General features: G+C 49.6%; 1 protein-coding gene across 4 annotated transcripts in view; it reads left to right on the forward strand.

Annotated features, from left to right (window-relative positions):
- Positions 1 to 25,298, forward strand: part of VOPP1 (VOPP1 WW domain binding protein) — a 127,910-nt gene that overhangs the window by 68,796 nt on the left and 33,816 nt on the right. For 3 of the 4 annotated variants that reach the window (XR_012090286.1, XM_073008833.1, XM_007981274.3), the window contains exons 3-4: positions 6,066 to 6,143; positions 11,461 to 11,597. Coding sequence is in view for 3 of the 4 variants with exons in the window: in XM_073008833.1 (XP_072864934.1) it covers positions 6,066 to 6,143; positions 11,461 to 11,597 (215 nt within the window). In the remaining variant the exon portion in view is untranslated. The remainder of the gene's footprint in view (positions 1 to 6,065; positions 6,144 to 11,460; positions 11,598 to 25,298) is intronic. The other variant, XM_073008834.1, reaches the window with a different exon arrangement.

Genomic DNA, 25,298 nt, shown 5'->3' on the forward strand with positions numbered 1-25,298 from the left:
GTTCGTAGGCGCCGTCTTGTTCGATCCTCACATGGTGAGGAGCGGAGCAAACAGCAAGCCCTCTTCATGACTCTTCTTACAGAGACCCCAACCCTGTCACAAGGGCTTCAGCTTGGTGACCGGATCACCTTCCAAAAGCCCCACCTTTTAACACCATCCCATTGCAGGGTAGTCTTTCAGCAACCATCTGGGGGAGACACTTTCCATCCATAGCAACTACACATGGAAAAGTTCACAAACTGACATTTGACTTTTTTCTTTTTTACGTAGAAAGATTCTGTGACTTCACTAACACTGAACATTCCTTGACCTCGTATGTTATCCTTTCCTACTTTTGAGATTTATGTAACCCAAAGGCTAAGAATTAAATGTGTCCAGTGGCCATACCCTCTTTCCTCCTGTACAGGACTAAGCATAACACATGCTTCCTTCTTAGGCTCCAAAAACTCCCACAGTGGCCACCTGTTGTTTGCATGTGTTTGTTGCTCTGACACATGTCTAAATCGTAGCCCATAGACTCTCAGACATACATTTCCTTTTACATGAGGAATCCCAGGGACTGCAGGTCCTATCATTGACTAGGGGAGAAAAGCCAGATACTCTGATTTTATCTGTATAATATACCTAGTTACCTGTCAGCAGCTGCTCAGAGTGGACTAACCATTCTCTGACCTCAGCAGAAATCTACCTTTGTATCCAGGGGTACGGTGAGGAATACTTGGCTAACAGCAGTAAGTCAAGTCCAGGGGCCCATGTCTGCTGCTATACGTGATCTTTTCATTCTTTTGAAGTATCATGTGTATTTCAGAGTCTCAGGACTATAATTAGATATGCTGTGGAGCAAATTTAGTTAAGAGTAATGTTTTTTCCTTTCCATGGCAAGTCTGAGAATGTATACATCTGGCACACAGAGAAGAATGAGATGAAAAAGCCCTTGCTATTTTCTCCATTCTGACCTGTTCTGCAAAGGTGTAGTCTTGTGACGTCCTTGGGAGCAGCATTGCCATTCTGAGGCTGAGGACACTAGGAGTGTTTGACTTGATGCATCCATAATGGGTGTCTTCAGTGTGCTCAACTGCCTGGTAATGTTTACTACTTTAATTAAGCTCAGTGTTGCAGTGAATACCTCTTTGTAATTGCAGCTTTTTGGAACATCAGCAGGTGTGTGTGCTTAGGGCCCCAATTTACCAGCAGCTTCAAAAGGAAGAAAGCAGCAGAGAGAAAAGGGGTAACAGTGTCAGCACCTAGGTAATTGTGTGCTCCTTTGAGTAGCTGGGGCCTGCCAGCATCCACACTGGGAGCTGGGCCAGGGCCGCAGATGAGCCGCAAGAATGTGGAGAGTGAATGGGTCTTCAGCTCATGGAAGGAGCATAAAGCGTCCCTGTGTTTTGAGAGAAGAAAGTGATAATCAGTTGGCAGCGTGTATTTGCTGCTGGTGTTCCAAATTTGGATTCTGAAAAGTGAGCTAGAGCACATAGATGTTGTATCTTGCCAACAAAGAGGAACTTGTAATCCGTTATACTCCAGATATTCTAGGACGGATATGTTCTCAGGCTGAGGGGTGTATGTGTGTTAATTCTGGACGAGGGCTCTACATATGTCTGAAAGCTGGTAGTCTGTTCTCTCCAGCATGGGAGATAGAATGCCATAGGGCTTAGGTTTCCAGGCAGCAAATGCTTCCTTGTAAGTGTAAAGCTGAAAGGGAAGCATTTTAGCAAATTTAGCTCACGAAAAGTAATTCAGTCACTAAATTTATTAGTGTGTACCTGTTTTCCTCTTTTATATCAAGTGCATGGCTGTCAGTATTGGAGGGACCCAAGTAGTAATACCTCTTAAGCATTGGCTGTGCTTGGAGCTGGAGCAGCTGCCGTTATAGTTGGGGTAAACCTGAGAGGGAGAGACACAGGAGCATCATGGTGGCAGAGGGTGGTGGATCTATGGGAGGCACCTAGCAGGAGCTCAGAGGATCATGGCCAGTTCCCCCTAAGCTGCGGGTGTCTGTCGTCTCTGTTCTGCACCTCCCTCTCCCCCCTCCCTCACCGTCAACACCTGCAGAGGTTCATGGCTAGGCAGTGAGCGGGGGTGTCCAATTTGAGAGGGTCTTCATGAGAATTGTATCTCCTAGAATTTGATCACTTGAGGGCAAAATATAGCAGAATTAGGAGTAAAAATGGCAGTAGCCATTTGACTAAAGCCAGTTTCACCTAGACAGAAGACAAGGACCGAAAGACCTTAGCCCAGCACTGTTAACAGCAGAAAGTGACCTCACAGGGGGACCTGAGCCTGAAGGCCACCCAGAATCTCCCAAGAGGTTGAATGGGGCCAGTCCTGGACACACCCGAAACTTGAGCCTGTCCACTTTTAACTTGGGGCTTCCCTGGCAGCAGCTGTGAAGAGATGTGCCTTATGTCACAGCCTGGCACACATAGATTTTTGTGCATGTGTGTGGATGTCTGCTGAAAACAGCTAATGTTGCGGGAGCATCCACCATTCACTACAAATCGATACCGTCCTTTCACCTAATATCGCATCTTACTTTATTATTTGTCTCTATGATTAATTGTATATGCTAATTGTAGAGCATTACTGACATCAAATGATACAGGCTTTTCAGGGAATCTTTCTGGTCAATATGCAGTTCCAAACTGAACAGAGAATCGTGCAAGCACTATTAAAGAGTGGTTGCTGAGTTCTTGTCTGTGGGTCCTGTCTCAGGGACCTCCTGTCATTTGCCCAAGGGTCTGTTTTTTTCACATTGTCTCTGTTACCACATGGTCTTTGAAATTTCCACAGCAGGTTATAAAAGCAGGGCCAAAGAACAATAGGAAAATCAAGTGGGGATAGAGAAGGTGACCCTTTGGTCATGAAAGGCTCCATGTTACCGGAGAGGCAGCATCTGTGCAAAATGCTTTCCTGAAGTGCTAGCCAAGTCCACTCTTGGCTTCTGCAGACAGTGGCCTGGGCTGGAGGTGCAACATCCCTAATGTCTTGCTTCTAAGCTAATTTCAAACATGGCACTAGTAATACTTTACCTCGTATGTGGATGTTTTGAAAATTAACGAGACGTTTGTGAAGCATTTAACCTGGTGTAAGGTAAGAAGTGCTCGTAACCTGTAAGCTGTGTTCTCCTTGACTCTGGCTGTGTAGTAAATCACTATAAACGTAGCAGACTGAAACAGCACACCCTTATTACTGCACAGCTCTGTAGATCTCAAGTCTGGGAAAGCTCATTTGGGTTCTGGGATCAGGGCCACCTCATGAGGCTGAGATTAAGCAGTGGGCTGGACTGCGTTCTCACCTGGAGCTTGGAGTCCTCCTCCAAATTGATATGGGTTGTTGGCAGAATTCGATTTCTTGTGGTTGTAGGACTGAGGTCCTGCTGGGATTGCTCTTTGTGCCTGCAGACCACGCTCAGTGCTGGCCACGTGGCCCTGTCACGTGGCTGCTATGAATACTATTTCAAAGCCAGCAGGAGAATCTCCAGTCTGCAAGGGCAGAGCCTTAGATAACACACCATCTCGATGAATGTTCTGTGATCGTGGGAGGGGCCATCCGATATTCACAGGGTCCAGCCCACTGGAGAGGAGGGGATTCTGCAGGGTGTGTTCTCTGAGGGTTGCAATTCTCAGGGCTGTGGTTGCGTTCTGCCTTCCACACTCCCAGACTCACCACGAACCTCATCAGAGTGCTGAGGACGCCTGTCTTTGTACACTCATGAGAGGAAACACCTCTTCTAGTTTGCTGTTAATTGTCTGAACTCCATCCACCCTAAAAGCAAGAAATCCTTCATCTCCCTTGACTGCTCCCTTCTCTTCCACACACATAGGCACAGACACATTGATCAACCGAGACCAGTGAGATTGTAGGGGAAGACCTGGGGGAATTGCAGAAGGTACTGTCTGTGCAGGGCTCTGGCCTGCAGAGCTCCCACACCCATCTCCAGCATGCAGCTGTGGAACCAGGGGCACTAGGACGGAGTGGCCAGCATTCCCCCGTCCCGAGCGCTGAGACCCTGTGCCAGCTTCCCTCATTGGCAGACTGGATTTCCGCGTGCTCTCTGTTCAGACATCATGTCCTCCCTGAGCATCCTGCTGCCTTGTGCTCTCAACCTGCCAGTGCCGGCTCCATTTTTCACCACAGAAGAACTTATTACCATCTAACACAGTTTATGTTTTCTTGTTTACTATTTTCTCCCCCTTCTAGAGAGAAAGCTCCTCCCCAGCAGGGTTTTCCTCTGGGTTTTCCCTGCTCCACCCTCAGGAAAGCACAAAGCAGGCTCCTAGTAGCCCCTTGGTGGCTGCTTGCTGCATGCATGAAGTGTCAGGAGTGCAAGTGGCATGATCTTGGCTCACTGCAACCTCTGCCTCCTGGGTTCAAGCAGTTCTCTTGCCTCAGCTCCCCGAGCAGCTGGGACTATAGGTGCACACACTATGTGCAGCTAATTTTTGTATTTTTAGTCGAGACAGGGTTTCACCATGTTGGCCAGGCTGGTCTCGAACTCCTGACCTCAAGTGATCCACCCGCCTTGGCCTCCCAAAGTGCTGAGATGACAGGTGTGAGCCACTGCACCCGGCCAGGACCAGCAGCATTCTTGAGCACTCATTTAGGTAACTCTCAGTGGGAGCCACTGGGAGCGTCTCGTGGAAATCACAACACTTTGGGTACCGGGTAGGAATTCACGTTCATGGGCCAGGGGAAGACTGGACATGAATGCTGCCATATTGTCTGTGGAATGGCGTGGGGGTGGAGTGGGGAGGGAGTGTCTCTCAGACCAGTTTGTCCTTGAAATGATAGAGGATTTAGCTGCCGTTGGGGGCAGGGTGTTTACAGAGAGGCAGCACCACGTCCAGGAGCCTTGGGCCTGCTGCGTGCACAACCAGGGAAGAGCAGCTTAGGAGCTTGGTTCTGCTGAGTTCCAGGCTGTCGTTATCTCACTTCGCATCTTAACTAGTTTTCTACACATACTTCTCTACATAAAACAAGCCTATTTGTACTGCAATAATCTACACATTCAGTGCCCAAGACCTTGGACTGAATTGTGTATTTCTCCCAGCTACTTTTTTTTTTTAAAGGAAAAAAAAAACTGGCAGGAACCTAGATCACAATTAGGTAAAGGTTTAATATTATAGAGAAGTGGTCCTCACCACATCCCTGCCAATCCATTGCCGCTTGGGCTCAAAACGCTCCAGTGAAGACGTCTCTGTAAAACGGAAGGGTTTGCACTTTCATGGCATCTTCTCTCTTCAAGGAGGACTTGGGGTTGGAGAAGGGCAGGGAAGTCGAGGGCACGGAGTGCCTCACCCGAGACCTGCGCAAGGGCCCATGCTCAGGCAGCTCTCTGGGAACAGCTTCTGAGAACACTCCCGAGAGCTATGCCCTGCCAGGGGCCCGGAAACCTCAGACACATTGGGGGATGAGGGGAGGGAGGCAGCATGAGCAGTAATAGAACCATCAGCACTTTATGTGGTGATAAAGGCCTTAAAACTTAAATCAGTGCTGTGCAGGGCCCCTGCGGTTCCACCTGCTTTGCTGATGGAGAAACTGAGGCTCGCCAGAAGTCCCACAACTAGTAAGTGGCAGGACCAGGACCACACCTGCAATTTATCTAACTCCACAACCTCTGCTTTTAGCCTCAGCGGGTGTGGTGGGATATTTCCATCTTTTCCCCATAGTCGGGGACTGAAGACAGCAGAGATGAGCACCACATGGGTGCTGGGCTCCTGCAGAGCCTCCCCTCCCAGCAGCATTCCTGGTAGGCTTAATGCCCGTCTTTGGTTGTGCCACCTCCCAGAAGGAATCCATTGGGATTTGGCACACAGGATGCTTGGTAAATGCAGGGCTTTGCATCACACTGACTGTGCCCACCTCAGCGCCTTGCTTTGGGCCACGGGCTGATGTCAGTCTGTTCTGCTGGTTGTGGGAAATGGAGTGGAGGCAGTTCTGTCCTTTGCTCTTAATGATTTCTTCCTTCAAGAATGATTACATTGAAGCCCAGCCTGGGCCACACGGCTGGTCCGGTGGCTGCTTCCAACTCAGTGCTGACCAGCCTGTGCCTCTCTCCACAGATGCCGCTCCTACGAGGACTGCTGTGGCTCCAGGTGCTGTGTGCGGGCCCTCTCCATACAGAGGCTATGGTACTTCTGGTAGGTCACAACTCCTCCTTGCTCCCTCTTTGCTCCCCACCCCGAGAGCTCTGCCTGCCTGTCAGTGTTGTCACAGCCTTGGGTGCGACACCTTCACCTGGGTGGTGGCGTCAGGGGCAGCCTTGGTCAGGAAAACGGGTATGTTTGGGTTGGCTTCATAACCGGCAATTGCACACACGGAGTTTGTGGGAAGTCTGTTTTCGTTTCCAAGGATTTGGGGGTGGGAAGAAGAGCTCTGCTCCTGGGAAGGTGGCTGGACAACAGCCTCATCCTTCAGCAGTTCCTTGGCCAGTTTCTGAAATGGAGCCAAGGCTGGTTGTCTTGAAGGATCAGAGAATCACCCAGCTGAGACTGGCGGGCAATCAAGTTTTCGTTGCCCTGAGGCTTCCCCATCCATCTTGTGTTGGCTGACTCTTCACTTTCAAGATAGGCAGCGCAGCGTGCACCCGTGTGCCTCCTCCAGCTCCTCTGGGGCGCATACGGAGCAGTCCAAAGTCTGCTCCTTCAGCAGGAACTGAAGCGATCCTGCAGCATCCTGGAAGGGTGGGAACGCACTCCATCGGGGGAGCCTCCTGTGGGCGGGAGCCTCGGGATGCCTGCTGGAGTGCCCTAAGCATCTGTTGGACTGGAGATGACAGGTATTGCTTCAGATGCCAGGGTGGCAGAGCACATGTGGGAAAGGATTTATAAACCAAAGCAGCATTTCTTGCACCCACCTGCTCCTCTTCTCCCATGCAGTGGTGATGCCCTTCAGTAAACTTCAGAAAGGGTTAGAGTTTGTTCGCTGCATGACGCCAGCCTTTTATGATGTTAAGATTTTGACTGTACTGACCTTTTGAGGCTTTAAGACCTTACTGAGCGTGTGACAGCAGCCATCTGAATTTTTGTGCGGTTTTGTCTTTCTCCCTTAACACCTGTGCCCAGGGTTTGATTAGGGAAGCCTGTAGGGAGTGGGGACTCCACCTGTTATGTGACCAGGATGTTCTTTAATAGTGATGCCTTCTTTCATCATCACCTCACCACTTCCTTGGCCTCACCTGACCTTACAACTGCTGGCCAGGCCTCCCTTAGGACCAGCCCGGTAAGCCCCACTAGGTATACCCCCACTAACAAGGGAACTGGTATCAGGTCCCCACACTGCAGAGGTGCCAATACCTACAATGCTGTAACAGAAGAATAATTGTAGCCTAAGACTGTCCAGAGGTTGATGGCTCTGTGTGGATCTCCAGATGGAGGGGGCCAGTACCAGAGATGGGGAGGGCCCAGTGTCGGGGGCTAAGGCCCAGCTTCAGGGCAGGCCTTCCCTCCAGATCCTCCTCCCGGGACCTTGGGGTGGAAGAAGGCGAACCGTCTGGAGCGTGAAACCCTGAACTGTGAACGGGCTTATGAGGATGTTGGCTTGGTCTAAAGCACCAGATGCATGATGATGAGGGCATGAGAATGCTTGTAAAGCTTGTCAGTCTTCAGGCATTGTATGATCAAAAAGAAGGGAAATTTGAGAAAGTCCAGCTGAATTGTTAGGGCCTGGCAGCTTCTGTCGGGCTGCCTAGAAGCTGTACCTGCACTGGCAGCCAGGTGCTTCCTAGCTGCTGGCCAGGGTCACCTGTCAGAGGGAGGGCACCTTGGCGAGGCAGCACATGACAACTTGGTGGGCTCCATTTGGAGAAACTCCCGCAAGTCGCATCGCACATGGTCAGGCTGTTGCAAGGTCTGAGTGCCAGATGTCAGAAGATGGGCTGAGTCATTAACATTGAGATTGACACAGGGTTCCAAGCTGGCGATGTAGCCAGGGAGCACCTGGGGGTGTGAGCGTGCAGTGCCTCACCCGAAATACAAAGGGCACCTGGGTTCCACCCCATGAATTTTCTCTCTCAATTAACGTGGGGCCTGATAAGCACCAGGCATTGTGCTGGGGTTTTATGGAGAGGGCCTTAGGCAGGCAGACTCCTGAAGAAGATGGTATCTAAGCAGATAATGAGATGTGGATACTTCAAAGCGCAGAACTTCTGAAGCTAGAAAAGTTGGAGAAAGCTACAAAGCTTTTGACTGGGTCTTCAGAGAGGGCGTTTGGGGCAGAGGGACAGCACCTTGCAGGGCCAGAGCATAAGGAGAGTGAATGTGTGAAAGGTGATGGGAAGCTTCTGTGGTGAGGATGGGCATTTGGTGGAGAGGAGGAAGGGGCAGGATGGGAGGGAGGGGCTGCTCTGCCGCCTGGGCCCCACGACATTTGAAGGTGTCTCCTGACCATTAAAAAAAAAAGGTTTTGAAGGAGAATGCCTTCAGAGTTGCTGCCAACTCTGAGATCTTGAGGATCTTTTCACCAAGGAGGTCTGGATGGAATCATCTAGAGAACGTGGACCGATGGCACCCTTGAGTGGACTCAGGAAGCACAGTGGGCCTGAGTGAGAACTGGCCTAGGTGGCACTGCGGGTGAGTCCACAGCAGGGTCCTGTGCGGAGTCCTGAGTGGGTCTGGGCAGGAATTGCACAGTAGCTGCACCAGTCCTTGGGACTGCAGAATTGAGAACTGCTACACTTGGGTCTGGGGGGTCAGGGGAAGGAATCAAAAAACAAATTGAATTAAAGTAACGAGGTAACTTCTAATGTTAAAAACAAAGGCACAGACTTCCTCTCTTAATCCCTTTGAAAGCTTCCCAAACCTTTTGAGCAACCAAAGAGGACATCTAGGGAACAGCCAGCCTGCACCCCCAGCACTGCAAGAACTGCCTTTCTTACTACTGCTCCTCTCCCCCAGCCAACACCCTGCCGCGTCTTTTTCCTTGTTTTTAGAAACGCTTTCTCCTGCCCCTTTGTTAGTTTCTCTCTTTTAAAATAAGTTCTTGGCCTTGTGCAGTGGTGCACTTTGGGTGTACTCCCAGCACTTTGGGAGACCAAGGTGGGGGGAACACTGAAGCCAGGAATTTGAGATCACTGGGCAATATAGTGAGACCCCATCTCTACCAGAAATTATTTTAAATAAATTTTTAACATAAAATAAATGAACAGAAAAAGTTATCAGACTATGATTTCAGTAAGGGGTGAGGTGGATCCTGTGTGACTCTGTCCCGGCCTTGCCTTATGCCTCCTCTCCAGCAGACTATGATTTCTGTAAGGGGTGAGGTGGATCCTGTGTAACTCTATTCCAGCCTCGCCTTATGCTTGTTCTCCATCAGTCTAAGGTGGGAGCTGCAATGTCATTTTCTTTTGTCTAGAAAAACAAAATGTTCCTACTACTGTTGGCAGTGGAACCGACATTTTAGCTTATCTTTTAGACAAGACCAAGATCTCAGGTGCCTTCTGCATTTTTCAATCCAGGGAGCCCGGTCTCTTGAAAGTGGCCAGTGGCGCTGAGAAAGTAAACCCTGTACACATCCAGCCTCTCTGTGCTTTGTATATTTCTACCCAGATACTAACAGCAGGACTCAGTGCTGAGTGTAAGATTGTCACTGAGTCCACCTGAGGGAAATCAGTTTTAGGAGAGGAAGCCGTTCCCTTTGGGAACTTAGTGAGTTTTCTTGATGCCAAGCACATTAAGCCTTACTATGCCACACTCCTGAATGGTTTGGATCTCCTGGCTCCCCATGGCTGCTCTCTCCACCCATGATGGGGATTGAGCCTCCAGGCTTCCTGCTCCAAGCCTCTCTGGCCCCAGCACCGGCACTGTGTTCTTTCTACCCAGAATGCCCCCTCCTCCCCTTCAGCTTATCTCTTCTCATTCTTCAGAGCCCAGCCCAGCTGTCACTAAAAGAAATGCGCATTCCCAGTCTTGCTCACCACCACAGATACCCTTGTTCAGACCTCTCAGTGCACTGAATTATACACTTAAAAATGATTAAAACAGTAAATTATATTTATGTATATTTTACCCATACACACACAAAATTCTTCTTGCATCTCTCGTTTTTCCTTTTTAGCACTTACCAGGTTGTAGATAAATAATTGTATAGGTTGGTATCTGTCTCCTTCCTCTGTAAGCTCAGTGTCGGCAGGGGGCGTGGGGGGCCCTCACCTGCCTACTCATTGCCGTGATCAATGTGGTAATAGGCCATAGCAGGCACCTGAAGATGACTTGCTGAATGAATAATGAATTAGACAGCAGATGACAAGGCCACAGTTTCAGTCTTTCCTGAGTCATTCCTGTCTCGTGCCTCTGGCTTTTCTTCCTGCTCAGCCTTCCAAGGTTATCCGGTAAATACTTTAGGACTGGCTGAAGACCTTCCACTTAATGTCACATTAATATTCTCAAAGGCTTTATTGCACACTCTTAAGGTTCTTTTATGTGTGGACTGGTGCCACTGACCACGACCCACTCTGCTGTGTGCCCATCCTCACAGGGCAGCAGGTGCCCTCATCGTGTGGGTGTCTGCATGGTTTCTGGATGGTTCCAGGGGTCCCCTCATAATTTCAGTTCAGAGATGGGCAAGAGTTTGCCAGTTTTGCCAGTTTGCCAGTTTTGTCTATTACTAGTTCTTCTCAAAGTGACTCTTCTCTTTTTCTAGAACAAAAAGTATAGTGCAAATGAGGAATGGAAGGAAGCCATTCATTGGTTCATTCTGCATCATTTACTGAATGCTGATGAAGTGATAGTCAATGAGAATTCACAGATGGGTTGGACAGAGGTGCTACCCATAAAGCGCTCAGCTCTGCTTCTGTTATTGATTGTATTTTATTTCTATTGATTGTATTTCTCTTGATTCTATTTTTATTGATTGTATTTCTGTTCCCATAGTTTCTCTATAATTAAAGTGTGCTCCAGGAAGGGTACTTCTGTTTCCTTGTGGGTGTTCATGTGATCATGGAGACATGGTTTGGAAGGATAAATGTGCTCTGCCTTGCTGTTTTGACAGTGAAGAATGGAAAACAGGGAGACAGACAGCGAGACCACGGCTGGATCGGCCATGGCGTGCAGACAGGATTTAGATGGCGTCTCCTGTTCTAACTAAAATGTTGAGCTGAGGTCAGAGCCGTGGACAGGAAAATGACTGCATGAGCTTTTTGAAACTGGCTGGCCATTTGAGCTGAGACAGAGCTCACTTACGGTGCTTCTGTGTGGGTGGCCTCACCGGGGGCTGTCCCAGAGGCCGCAGGTCAAGCGTCTACTTGGTGCCTTCCACTAGAGGAATGTCCCTGGGTAAAATGGGCCCAAGAGGACCAAGTCTGAGGTGCGAGCCTTGTGGCTATGCCTCTGCCCTCTGATCTGTGCGTTTGGGAGTCATTGGTCCTGGACCCCCGAGAAGTGCGTGAGGCCTTTGAGCTGCAGGGCCGAGTCCTCAGGACCCCACCTGCCAGCACCACCCTCACGTCTGTCCTCTCCTCAGGTTCCTCTTGATGATGGGCGTGCTCTTCTGCTGCGGAGCCGGCTTCTTCATCCGGAGGCGCATGTACCCCCCGCCGCTGATTGAGGAGCCAGCCTTCAATGTGTCCTACACCAGGCAGCCCCCAAATCTCGGCCCAGGTCAGCCAGCCCTGTCCTTGTCTCTCCTCCCCGCAGTGTGTGTCCTCTGCCAACATTTATAAAGTGTACTGCTGCAGAATGTGCCAGAAGAGAGAGCTCAGGTGTGTTATTCATTTTTCTAGTTCTGATGACCAGCTCCATTGTGCATTTGTGCAGATAACAAACGTAAGGTATATCGCACACCCGTCGCCTCATATTCTTACAGTTATCAGTGTGCCACATATGCACGTGATGTGATGCAGTTTGTATAAGCATATTATTTGCTCTCTGCCTTTTTCCTTAAACATTATTTCACATATAAATTTCTGTGTAGGAGCGGTAATACCCCTGCCATTGTTAATGCTTGTGGACTAGATATTATGTTACTAAACGGTAATTTGCTTATTTTATTATTGCTGATAATTTGTTTTGTTTTCTCATGTTTTGCCTTTTATTCATGCATTCAACAAGTATTGATTGTGCGGTTACTAGTATTCCAGATACTTACAAAGACTGTAGCAATAGATGTTTTTGTATAGGTCACATTTTAGTCTGTTTAGTGCATATCACCCAAAGTGACATCCCAGGGTCAAAATGAATTAGCTCTTTCTTAATTCTTGTAAAACATTGCCTTAGCCATCTAAAACTCCTACATGCTGTGGTGGGTGGTATGGACTCCCTCAGGACACAGGCCAGGGAGCTCTCTGATGACAGCGGGGAGCCAAGGGTCCTGGAGGGCTGGGCTGGCTCCGCTCATCAGAGCACTGGTCTTCTGGCCAGGTGTAGATTGAGGCTGGGCAGAGGGGCGTTGCTGGTGTCTGTGCCGCCCTGCTCCCAGCCACAGTTTCCCCCTGGGAGCCTGGGGATGGGACTCTCTATTGATGGCACACTGTGGATAGGTGGTCAGTTCTAGGAGCAGTGGTTGCCTTCACTTTTACAAAATTTCAGTTAAGAAAAATAAGTCCTAGAGATCTGTTGTACAGTGTAGGACCTACAATTAATACAACTATAATGTATAATTAAAATTTTGCTAAGAGGGTAGGTCTTATGCTAAATGTTCTTATCACACAAAAATAACAACAGAAAGAGCAGAGAAAGCTTTTGTAGGTGATAGAGATGTTTATGGAATAGAGTGCGGCGATAGTTTTCTGGATGTGCCCCTGTCCTTAAACTCATCAGGTTGTAGTCTTAAACACGCACAACTTTTTGTCTGTCAATCAGATATCAATAAAGTGGTTTTTAAATGGGAGAGAAGTAGAGGGATTGAATATAAAAGGAGAAAATTATCTTCTCTCTTGTTTTCCTGAGAGAACAGGCTGTTATCAAGATGCAAAGTCATTTGCGTATTTGTTCTTTTACAGCTTTCTTCCACCAGATACTCCACAGGGTTTTCCTTTCAGAAAGAATTTTATTTATTTTAAAAAATGTTGTTCAGAAAAATAGAAAATGTATTTTCCACAGCAGTTCACTGGGAGCTGTGCCTTAAACTTTCAGCCAGGTTAGTACCATTTTGAATCCATAAGTGGATTTTAGTCTTTGATATTTGGAAATATTTGAATCATTTCAGATTTGTGCTGTATCAGAGGGCAAAGTGCAAATTTCTGTTAAAATGAGAGATGTAAGCCGTCACTCAGTGGGTCTCATCTGGATCAGTCAGAGAGGTTTTAGTGCAGGGAGGAGCAGCCCCTGCCCCACTTGGCATGGGAGGCCCCACAGCCCCCAGTGCAGAAGGCTACATGTCCCTGGTCTGTGGTCCTCAGAGTCTACTGCTCGTGTGATGGGGCTCTTGTGAGTAGGTGAGGTGCTGAGACTGTGCCTGCAGCTGCATAATTCTTTTGAACCCTGGCATGCCAGGGTTTCGAGAGGAGAATGCATCCCTGTGTGCACTCCTTTCTGGCCCCATCCCTCTGTTCTGCAGAACCCTGCACCCCGTCTACCCCCACCCCATCTGTCTGGGAGAATCTCCAACAACCAGGCCATTAGATTTGCCACATCCCTTATCTCACCCTGGTGCAGTGCCTGCTGGCCACTGGTCTCCGCCAGCTCCTCTGTCTTCCACTTGGCTATCAGAAGGGTCTTAAAAAACAAAAAACAGAAGCACATCGGCCGTGCTGTTTTTCTGCGGCAGGGTCTCTGCCAGCTCACCTGGCTCACAGTGTTAAGTCCAGAGTCCCTAGCTGAGGACCGAGGACGCGTTCACAGCTTCCTCAGACCCATCCCCGCTACTCTGTGTCCAGTTTGAGTGACCTCCTCTCTCTAGTCCTGCATCGTACTGAGGCCTGCACACACCCTCCATCTGCCTGGAAAATGCCGTCCTCCAAGGTGCACCTTCCTCCAAGGTGCTGCTCTGTGTTGCGCCCATAGTGAAGTTGTCTCTGGCTGCTTCACATCCTCCACTTTCTCCCTGGGTGCCCCGCCAGGGGCTTTACCAGCTTTAATCCTCCACGTTTACACTGGGCTCCCCACGGGGCTGTGTACAGGACTCATGGTCTGAGGCACCAAGTAGATGCCTGTCCGGCCCTCGTCCTCAGGCTGGGTGAACTGCAGGAGCTCCCAGGTTTGCAGCCTGGTAAACCAGGGTCGCGATGCATCACAACCACAGTCACAGCCTGGAGCACAGACCTGCCTGAATTGCTGTCTTGGTCCATATTTACTACACACCTGGTGAGATGCCTGCAGGAGCTCAGAACACCGCACAGCCTGGACGCCCGCTCTCAGTCACCGCTGCATGCATAGCTCCAGCACCCGTGTGAGCTTTGGCACAAACAGCTCTATAGTGAGTGACCATCATGAGTGCAAGGGAGAGAAAGTCGAGAATGCTAGGAAACCGTGTAGGTAGGAGACTCCATCTGGTGCACAACTCCAGGAAGGCTTCCCACAGAAGAGCCATTTGGATTAAGAATAAGTAAGCCCCCAGCTCCCTAGAGTGAGCGGCTGCTGGTCCCAGCGCATCTTCTCTGACCAAAATGTAGACTTGGTTTACCATCACTTTTTCATTTTATACTTCTTGCAGGCCTGCAGTGGTGTGGCTGATCCCAGGATATCCAGACTGTCATATGAAAGTAGGCTCCCAGGGCTCCTGGGAGTGTACAGTTTCCATCATTTCCCTGCCAGGTCCAGGGCCGGATCATTTGTTAACAGTGCTGAGCTTGGGAAGAATTCAGCTGCTTCCTAGACAGAGTAATAGTGAACACAAGAATGGGGTCAGCAGGGTCCTGCCTGCTGTTGGTCTGGACACCCACCTCCTCTGGGGGTGGCTTCACCCTGCTGCAGCTGTCTGCTCAGATCCCATACTATCTGTGGCGTGGGCCCTGGGAGCGTGGGGACTGAGGAGGGCCACACAGAGGTTGGCAGTCCAGGGAGAGAGAGGAGCCGAGGGATCCCAATGTCCCATGTGGTCCACAGGGAAAATGTCATGCCCGAGGCTGCCCGGGCAGTGCCAAGGTGTGCAGGCATCTGCACAAAGCAGGGTGAGTGTTAGTGAATTTTCGGCAGAGCCTCATTTCTCCTCTGCTGGTCTGAGAGGGGAAGTGGGTTTAGGCGTGGGATACCTGTTAATGAAGATGAAAAGCAGAGGGATTTAGAGGACCCAGACTCATCCACTGTGTTAGGGGAGGGCAGTGGCTCATACTGTGGGGTGCAGGGGGGCTCGCGTGGCACTCCTGCTGGGACAAGCATCACTGATGAGCATGGGAAAGCAGAGAATCTGTGCATTGCAGAGGCTCCTGGTCGGGGAGGGGAGGAAATTGGCAGCATCGTGGTCGTGGGGGTTGGTGTGGGTTGGGGCAGGACTCTGAACGTGGTGGAAAGGGGCTGGCAAAGTCAGCATGAGGCTGAGGTTCAGAGGTGGGGCTCCAAGGCCAGCCCAGGAACCAGGACCCAAAGGCTGCAGCTGCTGGCCGCAGGGCTCAGGGCCTGGCCGGATTGTGCAGAGGCTGAAAAGTGGGAGGAGTGTGGAGTAGCTGTGGTTTGAGGAAGAGGCCCTGGTCAGGGAGTTAAGAGGCCTGAGGTCTGTGAGACCCAGTGTAGGCCACGGTCCCTTCTAAACCTCAGCACCTTAACTGCAAAACGAAACGGTTTGCAGAAAAGCACTTCTCATTCTATGTAATCTATGCATATAGTATCAGCCAAGATGCAGCAGCAGCAGAAAGTCAGAGCTCCTTAAATGCCCAACCCCAAATCCTTCCCCATCAGGATGCTGGCAGGGTCCCACCTACATGTTCTCCTAGGTAGAGAGGAAAAATTGTCTTCATTCGTTTATTCACTTCATTCGTTCATTCACTCTGAAAACGTGAGCTAATTAGCTCCAGCCACTGTGTTCACACAGGTGGAGGGTGTGAGTGAGAATCCTCCCTGCTCTTTAGGAACTGTAGGGTGGAGAAAATGGAAAAGCCTAGGCTGAGGCAGCACTGTAGGCCTGGGGGAAGGAGGGGCTGGCTGGCAGGAGGTGGCCTCAGCTGCGTGTGGTGCCCCTGTGATTGAATGTGGCAAGTGGGTAGTTAAGGGAGCTCCAAAGGAAACGATGATTGAATTATGGTCCATCTTCTTTGTGGAATATTATGTGGCCACTAAAGGTCATAGTCAAGATGACAGTTTACTGGTACGGCAAGACCATCAAGGTGCAGTTAGGGAAGAGAGCATTGGATAATGTTTTTTGTGAAATGGTCATGAGGCTAGCCAGGCCCAGTGACAAACACCTGCAGTCCCAGCCTCAGTCTCACCTGCAGTCTCAGGTGAGGTGAGAGGATGGGCTGAGGCCAAGAGCTCAAGACTGTAGTGATTATGCCTGTGAATAGCCACTGTCCTCCAGCCTGGGCAGCATAGCTTGACCCTGCCTCTAAAAAATGGTCCTGAGTTCCACTAGAGAATCCCACAGATGCATAGAGATTGCAGAGGACAGTCAACAATGAAATCTGTGGTGTTAATGTGATTTAAGTTTTCTTTTAAAATGATTTCCTTAATGTGACTGAAGTAGATGGAGTTTTCCCATCGACAGATAGTTTTTTTCCTTTCCAGCAGCCATTTGTGGTGAGTTCATTTATGGGTTTCTGACTATTCGTTTTCATGTCTCAATCCTGTAATAAGTCTGTCAGCCTGCAGTGACTAAATGACACCAACTGAGAGAAAATGGAAATAGTAGGGAGGGTGTTTTGACAGTTTAATTACCCTCAAGTCATAGCCCAAGCACAAATAGGGCTGCTTCGGTTGTGAGGACATCTGGCTTCAGAACTGGTGGAATGCGTGCCATTCTTTTCCAGTGCGTCGGTGCTTCTGAGGTGCGGGGATGATGATGGGACAGCCCTGCAGGCCACCTCTCCCTGTTCTTCAGCCCCTGGGGCTCCGACATTTTCGTTCTGGGTTTTTTCCTGAAGAAACAGGAGGGCAGAGGGATCCAGGGTGTGTGGCCATGGGGGTTTTGTAAGGGTCTGTTGCATTGTGGGGTCTCACACTCATTGCGTGCCCTGTGCTGCCCTGGGCAGCAGCCTTCAGGATAGAGATTTTTTGAGTTTATGGTTTTGCTGAAATCAACTGGGAATACTTTTTTGTTTACAAATCACAAATGCCAGTCTGTTCATACATTCTCATAGTTACCAGAATATTCCTTACCCGTTCATCCCTGATAGCAGAAGGAAACTGGCTGATCAGGGTCAGGATGAGGGGGTGTGGGTGTGGGAACTGTCTTACTTGGTGAGGGCCTCCCAATATGGCGGGCCTCCTCACCAGCGGGAATGTGTTTCCACAAAGTCCTCCAGCTCTGTCCATCTGACATTCCATCTCTGTCTCCGTTATTCTTACTCAGCACTTCTCTTTCCAGCCCCCGTGCTGCCCCTCCCCTCCCTGTGACCTCTGCCTTGCTGTTACGGTTTGCACAACCCAGTTTGTGTAAAGTGGATACATCTAGAATGTTCTGCCCTACAAAAGTGGCAGCTGTTTTTTTTTCCATGTGAAAGCATTTAATGTCCTTAGCCACTATAAATAATGATAGATAACGCACTTTGCACAGACTGTATTTCAAAAAGAATTTTTTACAGCCTGCCCTGTTGGTAGGCAATTTCTGTTGTTACATTACTCAAAACAAAGCTTGCACATCTGTGATCTTTGATCAGTGGGAACAGAAACTTACAGCAGATTTAAGTCCCTTGCCCGCTGTCCTCTGCTTCGCCAGTGGTGGGGCTGAGGTGGAGCCCGAGCTCCTGGCCCATCCTCGTCCACTTATAGGTGCCTGCATCTGGAGGGGCGCACTGCTCGCACCAGGGGTCTCCCTCATGTTTGCTCACATGGGCCTCTGCGTCCGACAGGCCCCCCCCTAGCCTTGCTGGCTGCGTTCCTCTGGGAAGCAGAGCCTCCTTCAGATCCCACAGCTCCCAAGTCTACCATTGCACTTTTCTCCCTAAATGTATTAATATTTGAAATGGCTGCTTCCGGGACTTCCGAGGGGTGGATGAGGGAAAATGTGGGCCAAACAAGACCGGAGGCTCCTTGTTGCGACGAGGCCTGCAGCCCCATGTGAAGTCCCTGTGCCTACACGTCCAACCTGCCGTCTGTCACTAAGTGCTCTGTGAGCATACTGTGTGCGTGTCCCGTGTGCGGGCGCCCTGTGTGGGGGCATGGTGCAGCCACAGGACAACCGGGGTGATGAGGCAGCTGTCCCTGGGATGAGGACAGGATGACAGTGACTTCTGACCTCCTCTCATAGAAAAACGTGGATGCCGCACCACCCAAAGTGAAAGGCTGAAGTTGGAAGTCCCTTTTATCATACATGTTCAAATTGCCTGTGGAAATGCAGCAGAAATATGACATGCATTTCCATTCTATCTGCCTTTTACCCTCTCAACCTTAAATCTACTTTTAGTTCTCTGAAGACTTCTAATGACTTGGGAAAATACTTTTAAAGGATGTGAAGTGGTGTTTTTCTGTCTGCTGTTTGCTGAGTATCAGTATTTTAAGCCTTGGTTCCCTGTGGAGGAGAAGTTGGCGGTGGGGAGGTGGGCTGGCTGCTTAGATGAGGCCTGCACACGTGATGATGATTACTGAAAACAAAGCGTGGTGCTTAACTGGGCGTGTGGCCACGGGGATTTGTTATTAATTACCTTTGATCTAACTTAGGCTAAAGGGAGAACAAAATTATAGGGTCACAGAATCCCAGGTCTAGTCATAAACAAACAAACAAAAATAAGTCCTGCACAGTTTTAAAATGTTTCCACTAATTATGCTTCTGGGAGCAGTGCTGGTTTTCTTGTGCTGAGACCGCCTCGCGTGCTGTGGGCTGACGTGGGCTTGTGTGTTGACAGCGGGAGAAGGTGCATACTGGATTCATGTCCCGGGGCTGCCCTCACAAAGTGCTACACAGACTGATGGCTTAAAACAGCAGGAATGTGTCTTCCCCCAGTTCTAGAGGCCAGAAGTCGGCGTGTCAGTGGGGGTAGGTTGCTTCTGGAGACTCTGAGGGAGAATGAACGCATACTTGTTTACAGTATTCTAAACATCTTTTACAGTAACCGTTGTCTTTGTAGTTATTTCTCTCTCTTCATTCTGTTTCTGGGGTGCCTCTTCTCCTTTTCCTTAATTAGTTTTGCTACATATTCATTGTATTATTTCAGGAATAAAATGTCAAAAGAATCTCAAGGCTGGATGGAATTTTCAAGGGCACCCATCCCAAGCTCACTCCGTGCCAATAATCTCCTTACTCCACACCCGGCTGGCCGGCACAGAGACCATCCCACTGAGGACGTGGTGCTGTCCTCAGCAGCTCCAGCCTGCACTTCTACCCACCCCCAGCGCCTGTGCTTCTCCAGGTTCAGTGAAGAAAGACTGGTGAGGGGTTGGAAGGAGGCTCACGAGGCTGAATCTCCACAAAGTCATGTCTGATGTGTTTGACAGCTCCTGGGATGTCTCTACAGTAGCTCCTCTTGAAATCTAAAGCAACATGTCCACATTCTAAACCACTGTCAAAGATAGTAACAGAAGTTAAAAAGTGGGGAGAGGGCAGGGAAACAGACTAGATAAGAAACAGCAAGGAAACAAAAACAAAACGTGACAGAGGAAGATCATCCACAGTCTATGGCAGTGAAGAGGAATGTGTTAACACTCCTCTGTAAGAAGAAAAAGACGGCTGGGCGTGGTGGCTCACGCCTGTAATCCCAGCACTTTGGGGAGGCTGAGGCAGGGGGATTACCTGAGGTCAGGAGTTTGAGACCAGCCTGACCAATATGATGAAACCCCATCTCTACTAAAAATACAAAAATTAGCCGAGCATGGTGGCATGCACCTCTAATCCCAGCTACTCAGGAGGCTGAGACAGGAGAATTGCTTGAACCCAGGAGGCGGAGGTTGCAGTGATCTGATTGCGCCATTGCACTCCAACCTAGGCAACAAGAGCGAAATTCCATCTCAAAAAAAAAGAAAAAAGGACATGTTGTGTTAAAATCAAAATTCAAGTATGTTCTGCTTTAACGAGAGAGGCTAAAGAGCATGCATGACATGGGGAACTAGCAGGAATTCACCAGGAAGGATTAGCAAAGAAGGGGCGAGATCAAAGGTGACTTGAGAGCCACACAGGAGAACTTTTGGAGAGAATCATAAACCTAAGCAAAGGAACCTGAGAGAGAGCTGTAAGAGGCACTGTCCTACTTGACCAGGGTGGGGCATTGGGGAGGTGAGGACAGAGCACGTATGGGGTCCTTCCTGGGCCCAGAGCTCATGGAACTTACTGAAAGGTTGAGTGAAGGGAGGGACCTATCCTTCATGACTCAGATTCCTCCTCTGTAAGGAAGGATGGTAATCATAACATGATATGAAGATCCATAGACGCTTATCAAGTGCCTCGCACATGCTACTCAAATTACAGCCTGAAGACATGCATGCTCCCTGGAGCCTGTTAGAAATGCAGGCTCTCCCTCACCCCAGCCCCACTCAGAGCCACTGAGTCAAGGTCTGTATTTCAGCAAGGTCCCCAGGTGATGCAGGATGCCCCCTGCACTGAGAAGTGCTACAGGTTTGATGAAGACACGAACATTGAAGGATGGACTGTGCTGGCCACAGTCCTGTAAGTTCAGCATTAAGAATAGTGTGAGCACCTGTGAACTCTGCACGGCCGGAGTGAAAGTTAGTGTTCATCTCTTGGAATAACATGACTGCTTTTGTTCTAATTTTTGGCAGATGCTCGAGGATCTGCTCTGTGGGATGCACTGGAATTCTCTCTACTAACACAGTTATTTTTGCTTTTGTTTAAAAAAAAAGCAGCAAGCAAAACTATTGTCTTCACTCAACTTCTGGTATATACAGCTAGGAAAGAAAAAGTGAAAACTTTTAGTGTGGGGGTTTCATTTTCTACTTAATCTTGCTCACCAAATTTGTGCCTTTTCTTGTGGGACATCAGGGCCCCGATGTCCTAAAGCAATGTTAACCTGCATCTCAGCTGTGTTTCAAGTGTGTGGTCTTCTGTAAACCCTAACAGGTTGGCCTGAAGGCTGGGTACCTCATACCCACGTCTTTTAACTCCCTTCCTCCTCTCTTCCCCAGAAGGCAGTAGCAGCAGGTTCTTTTTTGTAATGGATAATGTATGTACCTCAAGAGGAAATGTACAGTGTATACAGTGGAAGAAGAAATACGCAGTCTGCAGTCCAGTTCCCTTCTTACCACTTACCAGTTTTTTGTGTGTATGAGAGAAATATTCCATAGATTTAGTAATATATGCATATGAAAAGGAAGTCCTTTTAATCTGGATAAAAATCACCTTTTATAAAAGGTGAAGATTTAATAGTCATGTCTTAAATTAATTTTCAAAGTATATAAAACAAAAATGTAAAAATAAGACAGAGTGATGGAAACTGTAGGAGTGTCAATGCATTGCTATTAAACTGATCAAGATATAAAAATAAATGGAACATTTGAAAGAAGCTCTTAGATTTCGCACTGCAAAGGTGTCTGAATACGTTTATAGAAGTAGAAGCTGCATACCTCCGGATACTAGGGGCTTTGTTTTAAACTTCGTGCCTCTCTGGCGATTTTGGGAAAGTTGATCAGTTCTCTGAGCCTCAAGCCCCTGAAGCTGGGATCCTAAGAGTACTTCCTTCATGTCCCCTGCTGAGCACAGGCCGGAGAGTCAGCACTCAGTGAGGGGCAGCAGTTACCACTCCCAGTAGGATACCTGAAGTTTGTAGATGTCTGTAAATGAACAAATGCGTGCTCTGCACCCACTTGGAAATGAAAGACTACTCCCATAAATTATGTATTGAGTCAAAAAAGTGGGAGTGGAGGACCCTGCAGGGCTGATTCTTTCCTCCACCCTCTTTCCAGGCTCCACCTCTGTTCTTCCAGGGCTCGGGCCAGGAGCCTTGGGGCCAGTTGGCCTTTTCTCTCGACACTACCCTGGCTGCCACCACCCTTTGTTGAGAGCCTCCCTGCTGGTTCTCTTGCTGCCCCTTGTTTCCAGCAAGGCAGCCAGTGTCACAACAGGAGCCAGGGCTTGTGCTCCCAGCACTCCCATGGACACACTGTGCCCACAGAAGCACTTTGAGAGGCCAAGGAGGCCCTCTCTTCTCTCAGCACCCCTCCTAGCTGCCCAGTGGGCTCTGACCTCTTCTGCTGCCCCTCCTGGCTCACTCCCCTCCTGCCACTCACTGGCCTGTGGCTTGTCCTGAGACCCTCCAGACAGCCATTCAACCATCAGGAAGGAGAAACAAAATTATTACTATTTGTAAACAGTTTATCAGTACTTACCTAAAAATCCTGGAGAATGAGCTCAGAAATATTATTAAGGGTTGAGACAGTTTAGCAAAATGAGCAGATACAACCTCAAACCACACCAAACTAGAAAGCTCAGAGGACACAGAAATGCCAGTACTGAGCTGGCAACATGTCTGTTGTTTGTGAAAATGTTCTCTGGAAGAGGTAGTTCAAGGCTTTTGGCTACAAGTAACACATACCCCAATTCAGCCAGCTTCAAAAATAAGAAAGAATTATCTCTTATGATAGAAAGTCACATAGAGGAAGGGCCCTGGTTTAACTGCATGGCTCAGCAACATCCTCGGGCTGGGCTCCTTCCATGGGCCCCTGCTGCGCCCCTCAGCTCCTCCCCCTCCATCTCCTCCCCCTCCATCTCCTCCCCCTCCAGCTCTCCTTCCTGGCAGAGAGGTCCGCCTGGGTCCTCACAGATGCAAGAGTGTACACTGGAAGGAGAGTCCCTTGGGCACATTGTATAATTTATTTGGGTTTCCGCTTTTGAATCTATAAAATGGAAATTGTATGTATCTCATAGCATTCCTCTGTGGCTAGAATGACAGGCTGTATGTGAGATACTTGGATCTGTGGGGAAAATGCACTTAGCATGTCACAGGACCCTGAGGTCCTAGTTCTCTTCCATGCTTCCTGCACTGAGAGGTACTTGGTCAGAGGCAGGCAATCTGAATGCTCTCCCCAACATCCAGTCAGTTCTCATTTATCTTGGTCTTTCATTTTCCCTCACCCATTTTTTTTTTTCTTTTCCTTTCAGTTTGCAAACCATTCTCCTTGGGAGAGAATACCATTTAAGGTAGTTTATTTTGTTAGTTGTTTTATTTCTTAATCTTCTTTATTCTCTGTGCACATGCAAAGCCCCTTTTTTTGGCTAGAGTCGTTGCTTCAAGCTGCAGCTCCCTTGGGCTTTGTTTTCCTGACTTCATTCTGTATTTGTTCCTGGTAATAACCTCATTTTGTAATTTTGCTCTTTAGTCACAGGGCTTCATTTGGAACACTCACATTTTTGTTGTCGCCATGCTTATTTGTGATTGTGGAGTTGAGGTTTTGACTTTAAGGTGCTTTTGATGCCAGAGCCATGTGCCATAGAATCACCTGTGCGTTTGTGGGAACGTCTTTGCCGTGATCTCTCTGAAGTCTGTGGGCACATTCCAGGCCCTGCTGGCCTTCTGTCCGCGGGCTTCATGCAGGGAATGAAGTGTCCTTGCTTTCTCTTTCCTGAGTAAGTCTCTGCCTCTGTGAGAACTGGGTCTACCTTCTCTCGGTTGCTTTTCTCTGTGAGAGCCTGAATGGTAAGCATGGCCAGCGTCCTGCGAGGACGCTGTGCCCCATGTGCCCTGGGTTGGGAGGGGCTGACTAAAATGATGCCAAATGAGCAGAAGCTGAGCAGCTGCCTGGGTCAGCGCGGCCTCTGCGTGCTGCTTTCCCGGCCGCGCTGCCTCCACCTGGCCAGGGTCCCTCAGCTGCTTACATGAGGCTCCGGCCTCCGGCCCTGCTGCCCTTTAACCTCAACTGCAGCCTCTCCAGTGTGGTCACCAGTTTTTTCACCTGAGGGTTCATGTTCTTGACAAGTACACAGTTTATTCACCTCCTATCCATTCTCTTTTATATTCCAAATAGCTCTCCATCTCCATGTTCAAATATTTCAATCCCATCTCACCAATTCCTGGCGGGATCCATCACTGCAGCTGTGAACACGCATATACCCACTGGATTGGATGCAGGTGCTGGCGTTTCTGGTTCTGCAGCGTGAGTGGCCACATTGCAAACATAGCCTGGCCGCGTCTCTGCGACAAAGACCACACTCCCGCCCCTCCCTCACCTGCAGCAGGGGGTTGGGCTCGTCCCCTCAACAGGAGCCACGGGCTTGGCACAGGCTTGCTGAGTGGGGCAGCCAGTCACTCCTGTCATGTCAGAAACAGGTGTGTCCCAGGAAACCCATGCACACCCAGCACAGTCTGGCAGCGCCGAAACCCAGATCCAAGTCGTCACTCGTCCCATCAGTCACTCCTCTCATGTATTTATGGAATGTCTGCCACATGCAAGGTGCCATTCTGGGCTCTCAGGGCACCAAGATGAGTGATGCTCTGCCCTCGTGTTCAGAAGGCTCAGGAAATCATACCATACTGGGCAATTGCTTCATCCTCATGGGCGTGCCTTGTTCTGGGTGCCAGAGGACGGGGGTGCCTGCTCAGCTGGGAAGGCAGTGACAGGCAGCAAGAGGGGGCTGCCTGGTGATTCTGAGCTGAGACTTACAGATACATGGGAATTAGCCAGACCAGAGGCTGGGAGGAGCCTGGCATGAGGTGGTCACAGGCATTCCAGGAGACATGGTCTGCGTGATGAAAGCCCGGGATATGTTATCTAGTGAGGGCCCAGGGAAGGCAGACTGGATCCAGGCGGTGTGATTACTGCTGGAGAAGGAGAACAGGGCAGGAGCCCCTCATAGCAGCCCCTGCCCCTCTGGAGACTCACCCTCCCATGAGTGATGGGTGGCGAGGAGTGTAGGGCCAAGCCTGCCACAGCTTGGGTGGCAGGAACGAGCTCTGCCCCTGCTGCCCTGTGTTGAGGCCCTTGCCCATGGCTGGAGGGGCAGCTGGGCCAGAGGGGACAGAGCAGGGAAGCCAGGGCGTGGCTGGAGAGGAGGAGAGGTGAGACCAGAGACCCACGTGCCCTGGGTTGGGAGGGGCTGACTAAAACGATGCGGGGATCCTGGTGGAACTGGAGCGCTGTCAGGAGTCAGGCCCCTGGGCCCCTGGCCTCTGTCCCTCCTGGGCCACACGCTGTGTCAGCCGCCTCTCCCTCTCCCTACATTTCTACCCTTCCCTCTGCGGCCTGCTGGACTTTCCTGCATCCCCAGGGAAGATTGGCCCAGCCTCCCTGACACGCTACTGGCCAGTCAGCTGGGCTGGAGAAGTGGCAGGTCCTGCTAAGAATACAGGCTGCCTGGCCAGCCCCCGGCACCCTCGGGACTGGGCCAGCTCA

Source organism: Chlorocebus sabaeus, chromosome 21 (assembly GCF_047675955.1).
Source record: "Chlorocebus sabaeus isolate Y175 chromosome 21, mChlSab1.0.hap1, whole genome shotgun sequence".
NCBI lineage: Eukaryota > Metazoa > Chordata > Mammalia > Primates > Cercopithecidae > Chlorocebus > Chlorocebus sabaeus.